Here is a 22,890-nt window from a genome sequence, read left to right as displayed (position 1 = left end):
TAGCTGTGATAAAGTCATTCATTTGCTCACTGTTGATGCCTTCCATTTTGTACTTAGAGCTTCAATCCTTAGTTTTCTAAAGGAAACCAGCATCTATTGAATACCTACTCTGTTCTATGCTGTGTGAAAAAATTTAAGACGTTGAATTCTAATTTCCATGATGATGTTGTAAGGTGGGGTTTAAGAGATCCCTTTTTTTACTGCAATGATTTCTCAAGATTACAAAATTAGAAGTAAAATTTAAATTGAAACAATTTTTTTTTTTCTGACTAAAAACCCTATCATTCTAATTTCTGAGGCTCACTATCATCTGTCTTTTTAAACCTCATCTCTCATCACTTTTTTCTCTCCCCCCACAACCTACAGCTGCAGTAGATAACTAATGAATTTTTAAAAATCCTTCATTATTAAAATTCTAAGTATTTGCTCATGCTATTCCTCTTTACCTAGAATTCTGTTCCTATTGGGTTTACAGTAATTCAACAGATATTTATTGGAATGTTAATTATGTGAGATATAGATTTCTAGGTACTGAGGGTATAGCAATGAACAAAATAAGATCTGTCGTGGAGATTGCTTTTCAGCTGGGGAAAGGAATAAGAATAACTAATATCAATACATTGGATAGCAATATAGCGTGAGGCCTGTTCATTCGACTTCATGGGCTGTGCGGAGAAGAACACTAGAGGGCGCCATTCACTTATTTGTGAGTGGCACAACCTGTAGCTGGCACCTCCCAGGCCAGGACGACAAGTGCAATGGAGAAAATTAATACTGGGGAGGAAGGAAGGGGATTTTTTTGCGAGGAGAGGGGGAGGTGGGTGGGGAGAAGGTTAACAATTTTTAATTAGAAGTGAGGGAATGCCCTATATTGAGTTAAGACTTGGAGGAGATGACTAAGTTAAGTCATCTGGGGGAAGAAGACTCCAGGCAGAAAAATAGCAAGGGCCAAGATAGCTCAGTTGGAGAAGGAAATGGCAATCCACTCCAGTGTTTTTGCCTGGAGAATCCCAGGGGCGGGGAAGTCTGGTGGGCTGCCGTCTATGGGGTCACATAGAGTCAGACACGACTGAAGCGACTTAGCAGCAGCAGCAGCAAGATAGCTCAGTGGTAAAGAATCCTCTTGCAATGCAGGAAATCACGGTTTGATTCCTGGGTCGGGAAGATCCCCTGGAGAAGGGAAAGGGTACCCACTCCAGTACCCTGGCCTAGAAAATCCCATGGAGTCCATGGGGTCACAAAGAGTTAGACACAACTGAGCGACTTTCACTTTCAAAATGGTTAATTTAAGTAAGGGTGTTCTCTTGGTGTAACTGCCTAAATGTTACTTTTTCTTCAAAGTTCAACCCCTGTCTCTACTTACATGAGCCTGCATGTGTGCTCAGCTGCTTAGTCATGTCCAACTCTTCGTGACCCCATGGACTGTAGCCTGCCAGGCTCCCCAGGACATGGGATTTTCCAGGCAAGAATAGTGGAGTGGGTTGCCATTTCCTCCCACAGGGAATCTTCCCCACCCAGGGATCCAACTCTGTTTTCCTGCATCTTCTACTTCGGCAGGTGGGTTCTTTACCATTGAGCCAGCGGGGAGACCCTACTTAAATGAAGCCTTCTCTTACTTTTTTTTCCCAGTAAGAATTATATTTTTTCTTGTACCTTTATATATATGTTGTATGTTTGGTACCTTTATATGTGTGTGCATACCTAGACACATATATGTATACACATATATACATCTATTCTTTGTATACTTGAGCTCTTGCCACTGTCTCATCTTCAGTGTACTTGTCAGCGTTTCCTTCCCTCTTACCTAACTTTGAACAATTTGAGGGCATATTTTCTTTTATATCTTTGTGTCCATACATGCCTAGCTTAGGTTCTAGAAATCACAGGCATTCATTGAATATTAGTTGAATAGGAATGAAGTAAAATAAATTGAATCACTAAAAAGACAAGCAAATAGTTATCTTTTCCATAACTTTTATATGCTGCAATTAACCTGTGTTTACAAAATTAAATTTACTCACAGAATCCAATACTGTATTTTCCTCTGTCTCTTAGATCCCCCTGTTTATGGTAATGTTTCTGTAAAAGCATGTTAATCTGTATAAGAGAACTAACTCTTGGTTTGATACGTAATATTGATTTCCAGAATTTTATTGTTTTCTAGATACCTGCAGTGGTGATGGGGAATTTTAAGTGCTTTAATATATTTTAAAAGAAGTTCTATGTCTGTTTGCTTTGACCTGTCACATTTTAGCTTCACTTTAGAGAATTTGATTTAATATATTGCTGTTTTCCATGTTCTTCAACATATTTTTGAGTAGGGTGACCTATGTCCCAGTTTATCAGGGCCTATCCTGGCTTATACCTTTTATTCCAGCATAATTATTAAGAATATCCGTTTCACTCTCAAAAGTATCCTTGTGTGGAGGATAAATTACACGATGTCCTATTCTTGGAGGATTTCTGTGTGGTAACTGCTGAAAACGCTGTGTAGTACTTAGACTTATGGAAAGTTCCCCATGGAGCTATATTGCAGCAAACACTACTTCGAGAGCTTAGCCTCACTATTTATTGAGTATATACTTTATTCACAGCACTAGTTTATATGGAGAAATACAAAGATCGTAGAAGATGCTGTGCCATAAGAATTTATTATCTAATAAGTACATTAGAATTCATGATGTACATTAATCGTAACTATCTGAAACTGGTAAAAACAAAATATTACTTAGAAATATATGGAAATAGAGAATTAAGTGAATAAATCTAAATGATGGAACCAAATATGGCAGCTTAGGGGAGGTTTTGTAGATTTGTTAGAGCTTCAACAGAATTTTAATGAAGGAATTTTAAAGACAGAAGATAACAGCATGATGTAAAAATAGTGGGAAAACAATTTTGTGTAATGTATGTGTTCCTAGGTCATCAGTGTCTCTTCTGCCACTCTTTGTTTTATTTGGTCCTCAGATGTAGTGAGTTTTGTTAATCATTTTTATCAGTTTATGGCACTTCAGTCATCTGTGTAAGGCTTCTATTGTGTGCTTTTACCTAAATATGTATCTTTGAGTAATAAAAAAATTGTTTCATTGTGTATGTATGTATTTTAAATTCCGTAAATGAAATGGTGCTTTAGATCTTGCATTTTAAAAGATTGATTCATGTAGGAATGCTGCACCATACTCTGTGGTAGACAGAATGGTGATCTCCAAATACATTCACCTTCTGAGACCTGGGAGCCTGTGAATACATTAGTCTACATGTGGAGAACCTCTCCTTACCAGGTCAAAGAGAAATGATGGAAGTAGGGAAAGAGATTCAAAGCAGAAGACAGATTGACTGGCCATTGTTGGGTTTGGAGATGGAACAGAAGGACCATGAGTTAATTCAGCCACCTCTAGAAGGTGGGAACCACCTTCAGTTTACAGCCAGGGAGAAAAGGTGACCTTATTTCTACAACCCAAGAAACTGAAATCTGCCAACAACATTGTTGAGTGAAAAATAGATTTTTTTTCTAGAGCCTCAAAAAAGGAACTCAGCTAGCACCTTGAAGTTTAATCCATTGAGGCCTCTAGGAGACTTCTGATCTATAGAAGTGTAAGATGATAAACTAATGTTTTAAACTGCTAAATTTGTGGTAGCTTGTTAGGGCGGCAATAGCCGTATTTGTGAAATTATGTTAGTGATGGGCAATGTGGGCTATGTGAAAACTCCTTATTACTACAAACAGTGAACCAATGAAAATCCTTGTAACATGTCTCCTTGTAGACCTATGCAAGACTTTCTCTGTAGTCTGTATAACTAAATATGGAGTTAACGTGACATAGGGTATGTGTAGGGGCTTTCCAGGTGGCACCTAGGGGTAAAGAACCTGCCTGCCAAGGTAGGAGATGCCAGAGACCCAGATTTGATCCCTGGGTCAGGAAGATCCCCTGGAGGATGGCATGGCAACCCCCACTCCAGTAGTTTTGCCTGAAGAATCCCATGGACTAGGAGCCTAGCAGACTACAGTCCGTCGGGTCCCACAGAGTTGAACATGATTGAAGCAGCTTAGCACGCGTGCCGTGTGTGTAAATTTATGTCACTGCTTCTGTTGTCAGTAATGACTCTGTCCATACTTCTACCTGCAGTGCTGGAAAGTTTGTTATTCCCCTATCATTACTAATACTTAATATTATTCAGACTTCGGCTTTTTGCCAGTTTGGTGGATATTAAAGGATACTTTGGTTTTTATTTGCATTTACTAGTTTCATAGAGCGAAGCATTTCTTCATTTTTTCACTTGCTAGCTATTGGATTCATATTACTCTGAACTGTTTTTTTATTTCATTAGCCCATTTGAAAAACAAAAAAATAGCTCCCTATCATTTTTGTCTACAGTCTCTTTGTAGAAGAGACATTCTTATTTGATGTAGTAAAGTCTATTGCTTTTTTACTTTGCAGTTTGAGGTTTTTAGTCATGATTAACAAGTCAGACCTCACTCAACAGCCTAAAAATATACTTTTACAGTTTGTACTGTTGGCCTTGAGTTCTACCTTTTCATACATGTCTTTAATCAACCTGGAGTTCACTTGCAGATGTGGTAAAGTATGAATTCAAGTTTATTTTTCCCAGATAGTGAGTCGGTGTTACCAGCAGCTGCTGTTAAGCAGTTCGTTTGCACACCGCTGGTGTTCAGTACTTCTGTTTATAGCGAGTGCCTGACTATAGTTTGGCCATTTCTGAGTTCCCTGTTCTGAACTATCGGTCTAATTGTCTATCTTGTGATAGTACCACGCTCTTATAAACATGCTTTGACTTTTTTTTTTTAATAGATGATTATGTCACTTGTTAAAAAGACATCTTTATTTCTTACTTTTCAACTTGTAAGCTGTTTATTTCCATCTTTTATAGTGTTTGGTTAGTGCCTCCACGACAGTGTTAAATAGATATGGTCAGAGTAACATCTTTGTCTCATTTCCAGTCTCAGGGTGAATCCTTTGAGTCTTTCACAATCAAATGATGTTAATTTTAGGTTTTTCCATAGATGTCCTTTATGAAATTGAGGAAATTCTATTCTACTATTAGTTTGCTGAGAATTTTCTTTTTTATTATGAATAGCTGTGGAATTTTGTCATTTACTTTTTTTCTGCCTCTATTGAGATGATAATATGATTTTTCTTTTTTGGTTTGTTTGTAGAATGAAATGACATTGATTGTTTTAAAATGTACCAACCTTGCATTCCTGGGTATACTGCTCTTCCTCACGATGGTGTTACTGTATTTATTTATTGCTGAACGTGACTTACTAATATTTTATTAGATAATTTTTTATTTATGAAGGATATTGGTATTTAGTGTTCTTTCCTAAAACATCATTGATTTAAAATCAGGGGAATGTTGGTCTCAGAAGATGAGTTACAATGTGCTTTTCTGTCTTCAATCTTCTGCAAATTTGTATAGAAAGAACTTTGTGTAGAACTCTCATTATTTTTTCTCTAAATGTTTGGTAGAATCTGTCTTTGATGCAGGGGCTAGAGGCTTTTGTGTGGCTAGATTTTTAACCTATGAAAGCAGTATCTTCAATAGCTATAGAACTATTCAGGTTTCTTATTATTGAGCATATGGATATTTTTACCATATAGTTTTATAAGCCATAGCAGCTGTATTCATTACAGGAATGTCTCACTAATCATTTGAAAATCATTGTGTCTTCCTTTTAGAAGATAGAATTCTGTCTACAGAATAAGGCATTTTGATACGATACTTCTTTCCACTTTAACCTTTTCCATGCTCTGTACTGATCTATGCCTTAGAATTTTATTTTATTCCAATTTCAACTCACTTTTATATCTGCTGGTATCTTTGGGATAATTTTGGTCACCATTCATTCCTCTGTGTCTCTGGATGGATTTGGTGGCTTTTTACATTTTTGTGTAGTGACATTCGATCATAATTACTTTGCCTTATAAAAGTTTTGCTTTTCAGTCTACTGTGTACTTGTTTCATTCTTCTTATTCCAAGTCTAGGGAGGTTGTTATCCACTTGCTTTAGAGTATGACTTGACTATATTTGTCACTTCTGAAATAGTTACTCTTCAGTCATACTTCAAATATTATAAATGAATATCCATTCTCCTTATCAGTGGCATTTAATTAACTGAGACTCTGTACTTATTACTTACTATTTCTTGAAAGTGTCGATAAATTTATTTTTTAACAAGTTTCTTTTGAGTGCCTTTTATTCATTTGTAAAATATAGTTCTGTTTTGGTTTTTATAATATCAAGGAAAATGCTTTAGTAGTAAAATTAGAAGGAGAGGAAAGCTAAGAGGACATTAACATGGGGGTTATTTCTTAGCTATTGGTGGTAGTTTTGTTAGCCAGCAGCACTTTTTTTTATGCTCTTGCTGAGAAAACAATCAGTTAAAACCAAAATGACAATTCTTGAGACTTTTTAAAAATTCCAACAATAATATGTATCTTGAATACTTAGGTTACTTATGCATTACACATATAAAATTTAATAAAATTTAATAAAGTTTTAATTATTATCAGCATAAGTGTTCATATAACATTTTTACAGATAAATTGGCAGTAGTCGTGTATGTGTAGTCTCCACGGTCAACTGTGGGGGTATATTGCTTCTAGTCTGACTTTTAAGGCAATATTAATGTCATGTACTTATTTACTTCTAGGGGCTCACCATATCCCCCCTTGCCTTTGGCTCTCCTGATACATACAAGTGAAGCTGTTCTGATGTTGGTCAAGGATGTGATAGATATGGGCTACAAAATTGAACTGCGATATTGAGGTGGGATTGGTAAACGTGAAAGTGTCTCTTAGATCTTTTAGTAAAGTGAGTAAAGTGATAATCAATGAAAGTGCCTTGAGGTGTTAATAAGCGCCCACTTTAATTTTTTTTCAGTATTTTCATCTCTTATAGCTGATGTGATAAGACAGGCCTGAGATGAAACAATTGGGAAGTACCCTTTGCTAGATCAAAGGAGAAGAAAAGGGTGAGAATAAGGAGCCGGTCACTAGGTTTGTCTTATCTAGTACTGAAGCTTCAGGAGCAAGAGCAGTCTTTTTAAGGCTCATATAAAGTCTAGCATCTCACTAGAGTTAAAAAATAGGGATTTGGAGTCCAAGCTTTAAATGAAGATAAAGATACATCTTCCTATTTGATATATTTATTTGTTCAAGGATACGGGCATCTAAATTCATCAGTCCTTAATAACATAAATAATAATAGTCAGCCTCATGGTGGGGCCTTTGAATTTTTTTATACTCATTTACATTGAAATATATGTGCTCATATTGTTTACCATCCTGCATTTTACTATAGACAAATGGTCCCGGTTCCAATTATACATAGGACCCCCTATTTTTATCTACTCATGAAGGTTGCTCCTACAGTTCCCTGAAATGTCAAAGTATGAGATTGGATGGGGAATATTTAAACATTTGTAAAAATAAATGATTATTGTTCAAATTTTCAAGCTAAATGATATGGGAAGCTAAATATCTTGAATCATTTACTCAATTATTTACTCAAAAATTTACTCAAATATTTCATTTTATATTGGGATCATAGGTACTGCCTGTTTGTTTTAAAATTAAAACACTGCTTGCAGAGAGTAAGTTTTCTTATCTGTGTGTTGAATATAAGAGGCAGCAAATACAAGAGGCAACTTAGATTAAAGCAATGGTTCTCAAACATTTTGATATTGAGATCTCGTTATAATCTTAAACATGGTTGAGGACCTCAGAGAGCTTGTTTATATGGATTATATTTATTGATATTTGTCATATTGGAAATAAAAGCAAAAAATTCGAATATACCTTTGCTGCTGCTGCTGCTAAGTCGCTTCAGTTGTGTCCGACTCCGTGCGACCCCATAGATGGCAGCCATCCCTGGGATTCTCCAGGCAAGAACACTGGAGTGGGTTGCCATTTCCTTCTCCATTGCGTGAAAGTGAAAAGTGAAGTCGCTCAGTCATGTCCGACTCCTAGCGATCCCATGGACTGCAGCCCACCAGCCTCCTCTGTCATGGGATTTTCCAGGCGAGTACTGGAGTGGGGTGCTGTTGCCTTCTCCGAGAATATACCTTTATTAAATAATTTAAAAATAACAATAAGCCCACTGCATGTTGACTGACCATATCGAGTAGATAGAATTCTAAGTTGAGCTGTCGTGAGTTTTACCCTTCCTTTGGGTATGTATGGAACTTGTGACTTGTTTCTATCTGGTAGAGTATGACAAGAATGATGAGATAGTCACTTCTGTGTTACATTACATTGTGTGAGACTCTGTCTTAGACTGAAGTCAGAGATTCTTCTGCTTGCTTTAAAAAGTAAGGTACCGTGTTGTGAAAGGGCCGTGAGAGGATCACATGGCAGGGATCTGTGGGGGAGTCTCTAGGAGCTGAGAGCATCCTCTGTCTAATGCATGCGTGTGTTCAGTCGCTCAGTTGTGTCTGACTATTTGTGACCCTATGGACTGTAGCCTGCCAGGCTTCTCTGTCCATGGGATTTTCCTGGCAAGAATTCTGGAGAGCGTAGCCATTTCCTTCTCCAGGGGGTCTTCCCAATCCAGGGATTGAACCCACACCTCCTGCACTGCAGGCAAATTCTTTACCGATAAGCCACCAGGGAAGTCCTCCTATCTGATAGCCAGCAGGAAAATGGGGCCTCATTCTTAGAGCCACAAAGAACTTAACTCTGCCAACAATCATATGAACCTGGAAAGGGACCCTGAGCTTCAGAAAGAAACGTGGCCTGGCCATCACTTTGAGTACACCCTTTAAATCATGGGCTGGGCTTCCCTGGTGGCTCAGTTAGTAAAGAATCTGCCTGCAATTTGGGAGACCTGGGTTCAATCCCTGGGGTGGGAAGATCCCTTGGAGAAGGGAAAGGCTACCCACTCCAGTATTCTAGCCTAGAGAATTCCATGGACTGTATAGTCCATGGGGTTGCAAAGAGTCGGATACGACTGAGCGACTTTCACTTTCACTTAAATCATGCTGGAATTCCTGGCCTAAAACAAAGTGTGAGATAATAAATACGTGTTTTGTTAATAAGCCACCACCAAGATTGTGATGATGTGTTTTGCAGCAATATGCAATAACTATTTCAATATTTTAAATGAAAGTATAAATAAAAGCTAGTGTTTCAAGTATTGCAAAAAGAAAAGAAAAATTTAGTGAGAAAATTGGTGTTATTTTGCATTTTTTCATACCCCTTTAGTGTCTGATTTAGTGGAAGACAGCTGGAGACTTTTGTCTCCTTGTGTATTCATTATCTTTAGATATCACATATAATGTAGCCTCTGGAAAACCCCACTGTACACCCATGAGAGAATGAAAGTCCAAAAGGCAAATAATATTTTGGTATTGTTATGAATATAGTTTGGCTCTGCAGATTCTCTGAAGAAGTCTTGGGTACACCCCCTGGGGTCACTAGAGCACTGCAATTTTGAAAATTGCTAGACTATAACTGCTAGACTAAAGGTAGTCTCCCACCTTATCACCAACAGAGTGTTTGTGTATTGACAGGATTGTAGAAGATAACTCAAACTCTCAGTTACCTTGCCTATTTTTTGTTTGATTTCTGTTTTTGTCCTTGAGTTTGTCTATGCTCTGATTGTCATGATAAGCAAATGCAAAAGATCTTTGCTGAGTTTACTTTCTAAGAGGAATGGTGGGGGGCTAAGTTTAATATACAGTGAGTTGGGATAGAGGTTTTTCTTGAAATAATTCTGACATCTTTTGACCATAGCCTTTATTTGCAGAGTTGCTGCAGCCATTGAGAAATTTGGTTTAAAACTCAGGAACAGTTTTCAAAATGTATTTTTTAATTTGTAAGAAATTTATAGAAATTTTAATCTTTATGCATATTCATTTTTGTATGCATGCTGTATTTAATAATGGCACTAGTGTGTATTTCTCTTAAGTGTTTTTGTTTTAATTTTGTGCAATCTCTTTTGTCCAAAGAATGAATTAGTCTCATGCATCTCAAGATAGCTCAACACATGATAAATTGCTGTTGTCCTAAGATTTGAAATACAGTTTGCTGTTAGGAGCATTAATATAGAATCGTGTGGATTTCTTCTTTAGTAATCTGTGGCTATTCTAGTTTTTTTTTAAACTAATGATGCAACAAAAATAGATAATGTAGAGAATCAAAATTGTTATTACCTATAACCAGCTATTTCTGTTTCTGTGATATATACCCAAGAGATGCTTGTATATATTATGTGACACAGTTGGAAGTCTTGTGGTATGATTTGGAGCTCTTTGTCTGGAAAGGTCTTTCAAGGTTGGTTTGAAGGTTATTGGTGGAACAGTTCTCACTGTGCTTGCCTAATTACACAGTGCTTGAACTGGAAAATTAAACTTAAGGGTGACCTCCCCTCTCTAGTGATGCGGCCCTCATCCACTTCTTTCTTTTATTATGTTTCCACCCGAGCATTTTTGTTTGTTTGTCTGTTTCTTAGATGTTAGTTCTTAACTTGTTTTTTCTCAGTAATATTTTCAAATTCTTATTGAGTTTTCTATTTATCTAATCTTTAAAACTATTTTAGTCTTCCTTTTCTCTGTGTGAGAGTTGGTTTGTGTCTATAGAGCAGGATTGACAAATTTTAGTTACATCCATCTGGAAAAGTGTAATATTTTTTCATACAACCAAGACTGCAAGGGTGCAGAATATATGAACTCAAGATTGTTGTGATGTAAAATAACTTTTTCACTTTAGTGGTATAGATCTGAAATTCATTTGTATAAATTATTTGACATGGTTGAAAGTTTTGAGATTGATTTATTATTTTTGTCTGGAAAGTGCTAAGACTCCCATTTCTTCTGGTTGACTTTGCTTAATAAGAATTAGAGTCATGTGAATAGGGAGACTTAGGAAAATTTGATTTTTTTTCATTGTGGTGTTTCCCCCTCTGCCTAAATATATTTTGATCCAGTGCTTAAGTGCACCTTAGCGTTTTGTTCTCTCAAAAACAAATATGAGGTTTGGTGGTTATGTTTATATCTAAGGCCTAAAGTGGTCTTTTACTTGTATTTTCATATTACCTTTTCTTTTTTGCATTCTGGGAACACTTATAAATTGTAAAAGTAGCTTACATTTTAAACGAGAGCATCCATAGGAGTTTCTGAATAACAGTGACATGGTGGTACTGTGTAAGGAGTAAGAGGTGATTGCCCACTCTAACTCTTACCAACACTAGGACAAAAAAAAGAGCATCTCCCTTTCTGTCAAGTGAGGAAGTTTAGATCTTGTTGTAAATGTAATAGGATACCATTGCAGGCTTTAAATACGGGAGTGGTGTGATATTATTTATATTTTCATAGGGTCATTTTGTTATGTAAGAATGGTTTGTAGGAGACAAGTATTAATACAGAGAGAAATTAGGCTATCGAGGTAGTCTAGGAGAGAGATGTTGGTGACTTGAGCTAGAATTGTAGCAACAAGATGGATGTTGCTGGACTTGTGTTCCATTTTGAAGATGAAGTTGACACAATCTACTACTGATAGACTGAATATATGTGGTGGAATGTGAAAGGAAAAGATGAAGGAAAACTCCTAGTAGTGTTGTTCCAAGAAGGGAAAACCTGAGGAATTCTGTTTGGCCATGTTATGTTTGAGATGACTTTCTGACTTCCATTTGTTGATGTCAAGTTGATGGACACATGAATTTGGAGTTTGGAGTTTTAGGACACATGAGTTTAAAGTTCTCAGTAAAGGTAAGGGCAAGGTATAACGTGTATAAGATATTTAAAGTCATGGGATCTAAGTCACTTAGGAAGAGCAATTAGATTAAAGAACAGAAGCAACCTACAACATATTTCACAATAGAGCCTTGGACAGTTCCAATATTTAGAGATTGAAGGAGCGTAGTAAGAGTCAGCAAAATAGGCTGAGAAAAAAAAAAATGCCACCAAGAAGAGGAAAATAAGGAGAATATGTCTCAGGAGCAAAGAGTGAAGATAGTTTAAGAACTACGGATGGCATAGCATCAATGTCAAATGCTAGAGTGAAGCTGTGTTAAGAAAAGAACAGAATTGTTTTGGAATACGGCAACATGGAAGTCACCAATGAGAGCCATCTCAGTGGCGTATTAGTGATGGAAACTCTGTTGTTATAGATTGAGAAGAGAATGTGAAATGAGGAGGTAGACAGCAACTGTTGACAACTTTTTCAAAACATTTTGCTGAGAAGAGGAGCATAAAAATGGGGCAGTGGCTAGAACAGAATATGACATCAAGGGAGGTCCTTTCAAGATAGGGAGTAATATATTAATCCAACCCCTGGTGACTTACTTCACACATAAAGTAAATATTATTTATTGTCATTACAAATATTATTCAAAGAGAGTGAAAAAACTGGTTTGAAACTCAACATTAAAAAAACACAGCATCCAGTTCCATCATTTCAGGGCAAATAGAAGGGGAAAAAGTGGAAGCAGTAAAAGATTTTTTTTCTCCCCCCTTGGGCTCCAAAATCACTGCAGACTGTGACTGCAGCCATGAAATTGAAAGACACTTGCTCCTTGGAAGGAAAGCTATGACAAACCTCAAGAGCATATTAAAAAGTAGAGACATCACTTTGCTGACAAAAGTCTGTATAGTGAAAGCTATGATTTTTCAAGTAGTCATGTATGAATGTGAGAGTTGGACCATAAAGAAGGTTGAGCACCTAAGAACTGATGCCTTCAAATTGTGGTGCTAGAGAAGACTCTTGAGTGTCTTGCACTACAAGGAGATCAAACCAGTCAATCCTAAAAGAAATCAACTTTGAATATTCATTGGATATTCAGCTGAAGCTCCAATACTTTGGCTACCTGATGCCAAGAGCCGACTCATTGGAAAAGACCCGGATGCTGGGAAAGATTGAAGGCAAAAGGAGAAGGGAGTGTAAGAGGATGAGATGGTTAGATAGCATTACCTACTCACCAACTCAATGGACATGAATTTGAGCAAACTCCGGGATATAGTGGAGGACAGAGGAGATTGGCATGTTGCATGGGGTTGCAAAGGGTCGATACAACTTAGCTGCTGAACAAAAACAACAAAAATTACTAGAGCAAGAGGGTTCTAAAATAGAGTTAATAATAAGTAAGCTAGATATTTTAGGAAGGAGTTAGTAAGAAAAAAGGAAGCTAGGTGGAAAATTGCTAGAATAGCTCTTTGTTATATTTTAGTTTCTTTTCTACGTTCAAATTTGGTGCTTAAACAGATTCACTCATAAGTAGCTCTAGTTTCTCTGATTAGTATTGATTTCTGTCCATTTCTAAGGACCATGCATATCTAACTAGATTTTTTAGTTGGTAGAATTGGATTAAAATACATGTAGATTTGCATTTATTTGCACAGAGTCTCCTGCTTTGGCTGAACAAAGACTAAACATTTCGTTTGCTTACCTGCTTCCAAGGGAGGAAAGAGGACTTACGAAGGAAGCTTAGGGATGTCTGCTCACAGTCCATTTTCATAGCTAGGTCTGGGTGCTATAGAGCAAGTGATTTCAGGTAAAAGAGCTGTTTTGTAATGTCTGTTTTTACAATGTCACCCCTTGTAATGAAGCACAGCATTACAAGGGGTGACTCTTCTAATTCCAGGTGACAGAACATATAATACAGAGTCAGTCATATCATTCTTCTTACAATGTTGTCTTTTCTTGACTTAGAGGCCACCACGCTTTCCTGATTTCCCCCCACCTCTGTGGCTTCTCTTCATCTTTACCCTTTATGCCTCTTCTGTATCTGATGACAGTGTGGAACTTAGTTTCCTGGTGCACTGTCTTATGCTTTTTTTTTAAACCATTTTGAACTTTCTCTGGGTGATCTCATCTGCTTGCTTGGTTGAAATCATTACTAACATGCTGATGCTTCCTGAATTTATATCTTTGGCTGAGAACTCTTTTCTGAACTCTGGAGTGACATATCCAATTGCTTACTTATTTGTCTTTCTAGCTATCTTACATGCTCCTTAAATTCAGCAACTCATCATTTTCCCCTTTCCTTTCCCTCAATCTGCTTCTCCTTTAGCATTCTCTGCCTTAGGAAATGTTAAGACTCTCTGCTTGATTACTTAAGAAAGACATCTGAGAGTCATTTTTGATGCCTCTCTTGACCTTCATACACCCCCTCCCACTCCTGTGGCAAATTGTCATTGTGTCTTGTTGATTTAACATCTACTTTTTGTCTTCCTGTGTCTCCATTTTACTGCTATATTTAATTCAAGCCAACTATTATCTTGCTTTGGCTACTTTATTAGCTTTCTAGTTGATGTTCTTGCATCCACATGTGGTGAGATAATTTTTTGGTGTATTTATGGTATCTCCAACTCCTCCTTTATTTCATGAAATAATGAGTAGAAGGAAACTGTATGAAAGAAATGAAGTGTGTACATTCAATATCAATATGTTATCTTCCATCATGATGGAAAAGAATAAAAAAAGAAAGAAAAGAATTGTGGATGGGAACTCTTGGAGGCCAGTATTATTGCACAGTATTTCATTGTCGCCCTTATTTTGCTAAAACACATTTATAGTTGTGCCAATGATTGTCATTTTTCATTTTCATATGATGACAATATGCAGTCAGCATTTCTTTCATGAAGAATCTATGGACACTTGGAACTTACTAGGTAGTAGAGTGCCTTATGCAGGCAGTTTGCAAGATGAGGCTGAGTGCTTGGAGTCCCAAGGCTATCATCATTTCTGTACTGAGGTTCCCAGACAGTGGAGCCATTAGAAGTGGAGTTGGACCTTATTCATATGGATCTTGCTCCCTGAAGTTGTAGTGTTGCTTCCAGTTATTCTCTTGATGGTTATCAAGGGAATATTTACTCAGAATGAGCAGTCCTAATACTGGAGGGACTTACCAGATTGTATTTTCTGAGATCTTGGTTCTCTTTCCTCTAACAGATAGACCTTTTGGGTGTCAGAGCAGACAATCACTCTGGATGTTTTCATCCTGGAGTTTAAATCTAGAATTGGTTACCCTGTAGCCTAATTCTTGGATCTGATAGGAAACGTATTCCTGTTGTTGCCAGCTTGTAAGTGTGGAGACTGCTCTGGTAAGCGCTGCTTTGAACTGTTGAAGCAGCCCTGAAGTCCTTCCTCTAACTCTGCAACTTGGTTACAGCACAGTGGTGTTAGCCCTTATAGATTTGGTCTAGACAGAGGGATCAGGGAGATAAGAATGATGGTGGGACTTCATACATTTGTGGATGCTTTCACTGTTTTTCCTTTCCTTTCTGAATTAGATGGTAGAAACTGTTGAGTCTGTTCTGCTGCAGTGATCAAAACTAGGGAGATTGGATACAGAGTTTAAGCTCCGGGAAGTGTTACAGAATTTTTTTTTTCGTATGTCAGAAAACAACTGAAAACAACACTATCAACACATTTTAAAAAGCTGATTATGAAAACTGCGGTAGGTATTTTGAACTAAACTCCTTTCTGATTTTTGTGTGAAATCTTTAGACTTTTGTACTTACTTAGATCCGGGCTACTCTTCCTCGGTTTCTTTCCTGGATGTACTATATGGCCCACCCTAAGTTGAAGCAGAGGCCGGTTTACATTTATTGAACGTCTTTTCTTTGCTTTTTTTTGGTTAGAAATTTCATCTTCTTCCTATTTATTTGCTTATTTGTTATCCCTTAGGTAAATGGTTTCATGGTCTTGCCTCAGGGACATATTTACAATGCAGGACTTTTATTTGCAAAGCATATAAAGACACCTTGTTCTCTGGACCATCTTTCTTATAAGCCTTAGATTTTTATCAGATGCTTCAGAAAGTCAATGGACCAAGAATATTACAATAGAAGAGAGAGTGCAGTTGTTATAATTATATAGATAGAACTACAGATCTATATTTTAAGAAAATGAAAGATTCTTTTAATGTTTCAGGGATTTTTCTTATGGATTATACATACTATATAACAATTTCACTAATTGATTAGTAATATTTAGATGTTTTCATGTGTGTAGCATTTTAATAGAAATACTTTGGTACTCTTAAACATTAGAAATAAATCCAGACATGTTTGGAACTAGACATCTTTAGAACATAAAATTTAAATATGCCATAAGTGTTTGTGCCTTAGACACATGCACTGTTAAGAAGAGTATAATTCCCTAATTTTTACTCATTCACCTAATTTTTGAGTTTGCATTAAACTTCTTAAGATGTCTCACTTATTGACACTAGAAATTTGTAAACCAAGATTCTTAAATATTAATAATCTTAAGACTTATACGTCAAATATTTTTGAAGATATGTAAATAAGTTAGTGCTAAATTTTGTTTTCTCATTCATTTGGGTTTTCTTAGTACTAATTAAGCAGTTTTACTGATTACAGAATTTTAATAACTTATTGATAAAGAAGAAAACAGATACCACTGCTAATTTGTTATTGTTTAATCACTAAGTTGTGTCTGACTCTGGGAACTCATGGACTGTAGCCTCCCAGGCTCCTCTATCCATAGGATTTCCCAGGCAGACTAATGGAGTGGGTTGCCATTTCTTTCTCCAGGGGATCTTCCTGACCCAGAGATGGATATAGCCAATCATGTGAATATGATAGCCAATCATGTGAAAACTAATAATCTAGTATTTGATTTACTTGAGCACTGCTAAGCAAAAGTTTATGGGCTGCTGCTGCTGCTGCTGCTAAGTCGCTTCAGTTGAGTGCAACTCTGTACAACCCCATAGACGGCAGCCTACCAGGCTCTGCCGCCCCTGGGATTCTCCAGGCAGGAACACAGCATCATAGTATATTATGGTTAAAGATTTCACTGTAATTGTAGAATTCTCCACGTTACATAGTTTACATTTTAGTCTTTCTTGTGGATAGCGTACCAAAAGCTACAGAATAATGGAAAACAATTTGTGATATTTTCACCCAGAATAGTCAATATCAACATTTCATTGTTTATTCTCCTAGTGCTCTCTGAGTTTGAGCATTTTAAAAGTTTTTGCCAAATACTACTTAATATTTCTCAAAAGGTTCTATCAGTATACAGTCCTGACAATAAATGCAGTTTATTTACATGGCCATTCTATGACTTTCTAGCCAATACTTTGCCAATTTAATGGGCAAAATAAATTATGTTATCATTTTTATTTGAAAATTTAAGATTGCTTTAAAAAGGTTTAACTTTTTAGTGTTGATTGACTTTTTTCCTGTCATCTTTAATGAAATTGCCTGTGCTGCTTAAAGTTTCTTAACATCTTCTGTGGGAACTCTAGCTAACACTGTTATTTCCATTGAGGGGCTAAATTTTTTAATAGAATGGCCACAGAGAAAACAATTGCTTTTTGCTACCAGCTACACCATTTGTGACTGTTAATGCCTCTGCAGGACTAGATGTAAGTATGGAACTGACCTTACTTGAAGGACATTGTGAATTTATCTCATTTTTGCAGAAAAGGGTAAGCATAAGCATTTTATCCCTTCAACATCTAATGAACAGAGATACAGAACTTTGCACAAAGAAATCCTATAAATATTTGTTTCATAAATAAATATGATGAATAAAAGATACCTAATGCTATTGTTGGGCTTCCCTGGTGGCTCAGTGGTAAAGAATCTGCCTGCAGTGCAGGAGACCCTGAGCTGGTTTGATCCCTGAGCTGGGATGATCCCCTGAAGGTGGGCATGGCAATCCACTCCAGTACTCTTCACCTGGAGAATTGCGTGGACAGAAGAACCTGGCGGGCTACAGTCCATAGAGTCGCACAGAGTCAGACACGACTGAAATGACTAAGCAGCAGCAGTAGGAACGTCATTGTTAGAATCTTGGTTCCAATAATTTGATTCCTTAGTTCACAGTGAGGATACTCCCACATACAACATACTTTACAGTTTATAAAATACATTTGTTTTGATATAATAATACCCTAAGTAAGTGATGTAGTTTATTTTACATTTGAAGAAACATAGCTCAGATATATAAAGTGAACAACATCCTGAGGTTTTATGGCTAGGTAGGGTTGAAGTCAGTAGTTAAATCCAGGCCATTTGACTTCAAGTGTTATGTTCTTCTGTCCTTATGGAAGCCTCTGATATTTTATATTACTTGTGAGCCTTCAGTATATAGAAAATTTAAAACAAATATTAGCTATAAACACTCTTTATAATATTTAGGATATTTATAACAAATTACAAGGTCCATCCAATGCACAAGGTTTTTGGTTGCGAATATTGGTTGTTCTTGTATTTATGAACCTTGTAACATGATAGGGCAGGCCACAACAAAAAAACAAACACAGAAACTGACAACCAAATTAAGCCCTGAGCAGCTTCCTGTACTAATTTGTGATGTGACTAAAACATAAAATTTATAAAATTTCGTAAAACTTATGCTTCTTATTTATTAAACATCTACTCTCTACTAGGCATTGTGGTAGACAGATAAAACAAACGTGCATCTTAATCTCATGGAACTGAGAGTGAAAGACAGACTTTTTTCAAGTAAATATATAGTTATGCTTTTATCAAATGCTGTGAAGAAAAAGTATACGGTACCATGATAGTGGATAAGGGGGGACCTAATCTAGGTTAAAGAAAGTCTTCTTGAGAAAGTGACATTTGAGCCCCTCAGGATGAGTGTGAGAAGGTGAAAGGTGATAGTGAGGTAGGGAAGTGGGAGAAATCTCTTCTGGAATGCTGAAGAAACTGTGAGGAAGCCGACCAGTACTGTGCGGAATATGGTGACAGCTGGAAAATAAGGCTCCGAGGAAGGCAGCTGCTATATTATTTACTTCGAAGAAGCCATTTTGAGGCTCATTCCAGTAGTCTTTCTATTGCTTAGACCATTTTTGAAACTTTCTGTGAGCTTGCCTTAAGATTTAATTTTGAAATACAAAAGAAAAATTGTTTTGACGACAGATTATTTTGCAGTTTAGTCACCTTATTTAATAGACTTGCTTTAAAATGGCTTTGGATTATTTATAAGAATTTAGAAAAATATTTAATTTACTTTTGCTTACGCTAGGTCTTCATTTTTGCACATGGGCTTTCTATAGTTGTGGTGAGCAAGCTTCTCATTGCTGGGGCTTCTTTGGCTCTAGGCCCCTGGGCTTCAGTATTTGCAGCACACGGGCTCGGTAGCTGTGGTGCCTGGGCTTAGTTGTTCCATGGCATGTGGAATATTCCCGGAAGAGGGAATGAACCTGTGTACCCTAAATTGGTAGGTGGATTCTCATCCACTGTACCACCAGGGAAGTCTCCTGTTTATAAAAATTGAGTCTACCCACAAGGCGTTGGGTATATATATGTGTGTGTGTGTATATATATATATATATATATATACACACACATATATATATGTGTGTGTGTATGGATGGATATATCACAGATACTATAAGTTTCAGAAATTAAGAACTTAAAAATGTATATTTCCACTTATAGAAATTGACCTTTCATAGATGTAAAAATCAACTTGTAGTCAAAGGCTTAACAATTTGAAGCACATCAGGTTGCTTCTGTCTGAGTTAAATAGAAGAAACCCACTTAAAATTATTTGTGAATTTTAAAAATTTGCATTGTTTACTTTGAAATATACTTGATTGCATCACTGGGAAATAGGTTTCTTATTCATGTATTGAGGCTGATTTATTTACAAATGGGCTTCCCTGGTGGCTCAGATGGTAAAGAATCTGCCTGCAATGCAGGAAACTTGGGTTTGATCCCTGGGTCAGGAAGATTCCTGGAGGAAGGCATGGCTACCCACTCTAGTATTCTTGCCTGGAGAATCCCCATGGACAGAGGAGCCTGGTGGGCTACAGTCTTTGGGGTCGCAAAGAGTCATAGTTGACTGAATGACTAACACTTTCACTTATTTTTTATTTACAAATACAAGTGTGTATGTGTGTGTATGTGTGGGTACCCATGTGTGCACATGTATGGAAGATAGAATAATAGGCAAGAAGCATATGAAATGGAGCCCAAAGTAAAGACCTTCATTCAAATACTCTTTTACAAGCTGTGTGATCTTTAATCCCTTAATACCTTAGTTTCTTTTCATCCATCAAATAGGAGCAACAATCACTTGTTCATAATGTTTTCTAAATATTAAAAAATTTAGAAGTATTAATACTTAATAAGCCAAAAATAATTTATGATTATTATGTGTGTATGTATTTCATAAACATATTAGTGTATACCTATTAAAATCTAAAATAATAAGCAAAATAGGAGCACTCTTAAAGAAAGTGAAGTCGCTCAGTTGTGTCCAACTCCTTGTGACCCCATGGACAGTAGCCTACCAGGCTCCTTCATCCATGAGATTTTCCAGGCAAGAATACTGGAGTGGGTTGCCATTTTCTTCTCCAGGAGATCTTCCCGACCCAGGGACTGAACCCAGGTCTTCCGCATTGTAGGCAGACACTTTACCGTGTGAGCCACCAGAGAAGTCCTTATACCAGACCTCTCTTAGTTGAGGACAAACCCATTATTGAAGATTTTAATTTATTAAAAAAGTAAATTAGTTGTTTAAAAATTTATATTGTTACATGTTTACTTTTTATCTTTTAAAATTTTAGTATTGTTTCTTTTATGTTGTTATTTTGTGACGTGTTTATTCGCATCAAAAAGAATTCACTAGTTTATAAAAAAGTTTTGCTGTATTTAAGTAGGCATGTAAGTGCTTATTTATTGATAGTGGTATGTGTATGGAAGGGGATAGAAGAAGTTAAGGCTAAAAGTTGAGAGAAAAGGGGCTAAAAAAGATGTATTTGTTAAAGAAATGTCTTGATTTAGGAGCAGTTAAAGATCAATTAAATATATTGGTCATCCTATAAGTGAGTTGATTTTTAAAATTTGGTTTACACTACTTATAGAGCATCTTTTGTAGAAAGATGAATGATCCTGGATGTAGAGTAACTTAAGATTTTAGTTAAACCAGAGTTACTCATTTAGAATGGATGGTGATCTGTGGTACTCTAAGACCATTGGCGCCTTCAGGAAATATCCTAAAAAATACTGTGACCGCCATTATTGGAATAAATAATAGTTGATAAAGTCTCTCTAGCCTTAGCTGTATTTTTTTGATTTGTGGGCAAGTTCATATTTTATGTGTGCTGTTTCAGTTTTAATTGATAAGGTACAATTTTTTTCTAGCATTACTTGATTAAGCATGTAGATCATACTATGTATGGGCTTCCCTGGTGGCTCAGATGGTAAAGAATCTGCCTGCAATGAGAGAGATCCAGGTTTAACCTTTGGATTGGTAAGATCCCCTGGAGAAGGGAATGGTAACCCACTCCAGTTTTTATTGCCTGGAGAATCCCCATGGACAGAGGAACCTGGTGGGCTATACAGTCCATGGGGTTGCAAAGAATTGGAAATGACTGAGTGACTAACACTTTCATACTATGTATGGCCTTTAAAAAGGGCCCAGCTGAACATTATTCACTTTCCTTTAAAAATAAGTAGCTGAAGACATTTTAAAATTAAATAGGAAATTAAGACAGCTAAGTACATGTTTTCCAAATGTCTCTTTCGAAGTATGGCATTACAAATGCAGGCAATAAAACCCCTATTGTCTGTTATATTTTTATTTCGTGATATCAAAAGAAGGATCAGCTGCTTATTTTTTGAATGTTTTGGCCCTATGCGGTAGCCTATACACTAATGAGACCTATATACTCAGTTGCTGGAGTTATTCATTTTTCAGGGAAAGAGAAAAGGGTTGGGGAATGTATAATTTCTTCCCCTCTTACCCAGTAGTAACATTGGGAAGATACCTTGGCCCATTTTTATTACGTCTGAGATTTTATTGCTGGCAGCCAGATGTGCTGAAACTCCTGACGACAGCATCTATTCATTGCGTGTTTTTAATAGGCTTAGAGAAATATGAGTAGAGTACATGAAAGCAGCTCAGCTTCACACTTCAGCTGGGAATGCCCAAAAAGCTTACTGCTGTTTAGAATTCTTGCTACAGTCAGGAGAAAGCCGAAAGCTGCACGGGTACTGAATCTTCTACGACTGAATTAGAAGAATAATGACTGTACAATTAACTATCAACCTCTGCTCATTTAAGCACAGTTTTTACAGAGCTCAGGAGAAATATGGAACTTGATTGGCATGTTTTTATTTGATGGTGTCTGCAAATAGATGACTTTAAAGACAGGTGGTAAGGAAAAATAAGAGAAGGAGAAAAAAAAAAAAAAGGAAGGAAAATGCAATTTGAGACATTGCGCCAGGTCTGCAATTCTGTTTTATCTCATTTTCATGGGGTTTTTTCATCCCCACCAAATATTTTACAAAATGAGCTTTTTGGACAAACGCTGAACAATGCAAGGTGAGTAAAGCTAAACTATATATTCTTTTAGAATTGATATTTTCAGAGTAAGAATCTTAAGACTGTAAAATTGTTCTGTATTGAAATATTAGTATTATAAGGGTGTCGTCTTTTTAATCTTAAACATAAAATTTTATGTAGTTCTTAACTGATTTTTAAAAGGAAAATAAGCTTACTTCAAAGCACAAAAACATCTTAAATTTAACTAGCTTGACCTCTGAAATATAATACAGGCTGTTTCATGATTTCATTTTCTAATAAATAAAATGATTAATTTAAAATGTCTGATAGGTTTTATTCCTTTGTGATCACGGCAGTGATTGCATTGCATATGTAAGGATGGGGCTATATAATCATATGTGATTTGTTGGAAAATGTGAATTAGCAGTCATGCATGCTTTTTGTAAAACATGCAGAAGACGTTTTCTAGGTTCAAGACATTTCTCTATGCAGGGTAGATCAATAATCACTTTAAAACAAGCTATGTTATGGAACTGCTAATAATGCTTTGTATGAGATCGGCTAGTTTGGAAGGATGCTTTGTTATAAATCCCTATTGCTTTTTCAACTTGCTCTTTTTCGGTGTGTGTATATG

The 22,890-nt window shown here is 36.5% G+C and overlaps 1 protein-coding gene across 39 annotated transcripts in view; it reads left to right on the top strand.

Moving 5' to 3' along the window:
• The window catches only part of RIMS2 (regulating synaptic membrane exocytosis 2), a 608,892-nt gene that overhangs the window by 193,770 nt on the left and 392,232 nt on the right, over window positions 1–22,890 (top strand). For 4 of the 39 annotated variants that reach the window (XM_025001666.2, XM_025001675.2, XM_025001674.2 and 1 more), the window contains exon 1: window positions 19,394–22,295. The exons of 27 other annotated variants lie outside the window; for them this stretch is intronic. In XM_025001666.2, coding sequence (XP_024857434.1) covers window positions 22,174–22,295 — 122 coding nt within the window. In that variant the 5' untranslated portion in view covers window positions 19,394–22,173. Of the gene's footprint in view, window positions 1–19,391; window positions 22,296–22,890 lie in introns of those variants that run through there. 8 more of the 39 variants (XM_005215575.5, XM_025001668.2, XM_025001670.2 and 5 more) reach the window with 6 other exon arrangements.

This window comes from Bos taurus, chromosome 14 (assembly GCF_002263795.3).
Source record: "Bos taurus isolate L1 Dominette 01449 registration number 42190680 breed Hereford chromosome 14, ARS-UCD2.0, whole genome shotgun sequence".
Classification (NCBI taxonomy): domain Eukaryota; kingdom Metazoa; phylum Chordata; class Mammalia; order Artiodactyla; family Bovidae; genus Bos; species Bos taurus.
Note: the sequence above shows the minus strand (reverse complement) of the source record. Positions and strands in the feature narration are given on the sequence as shown.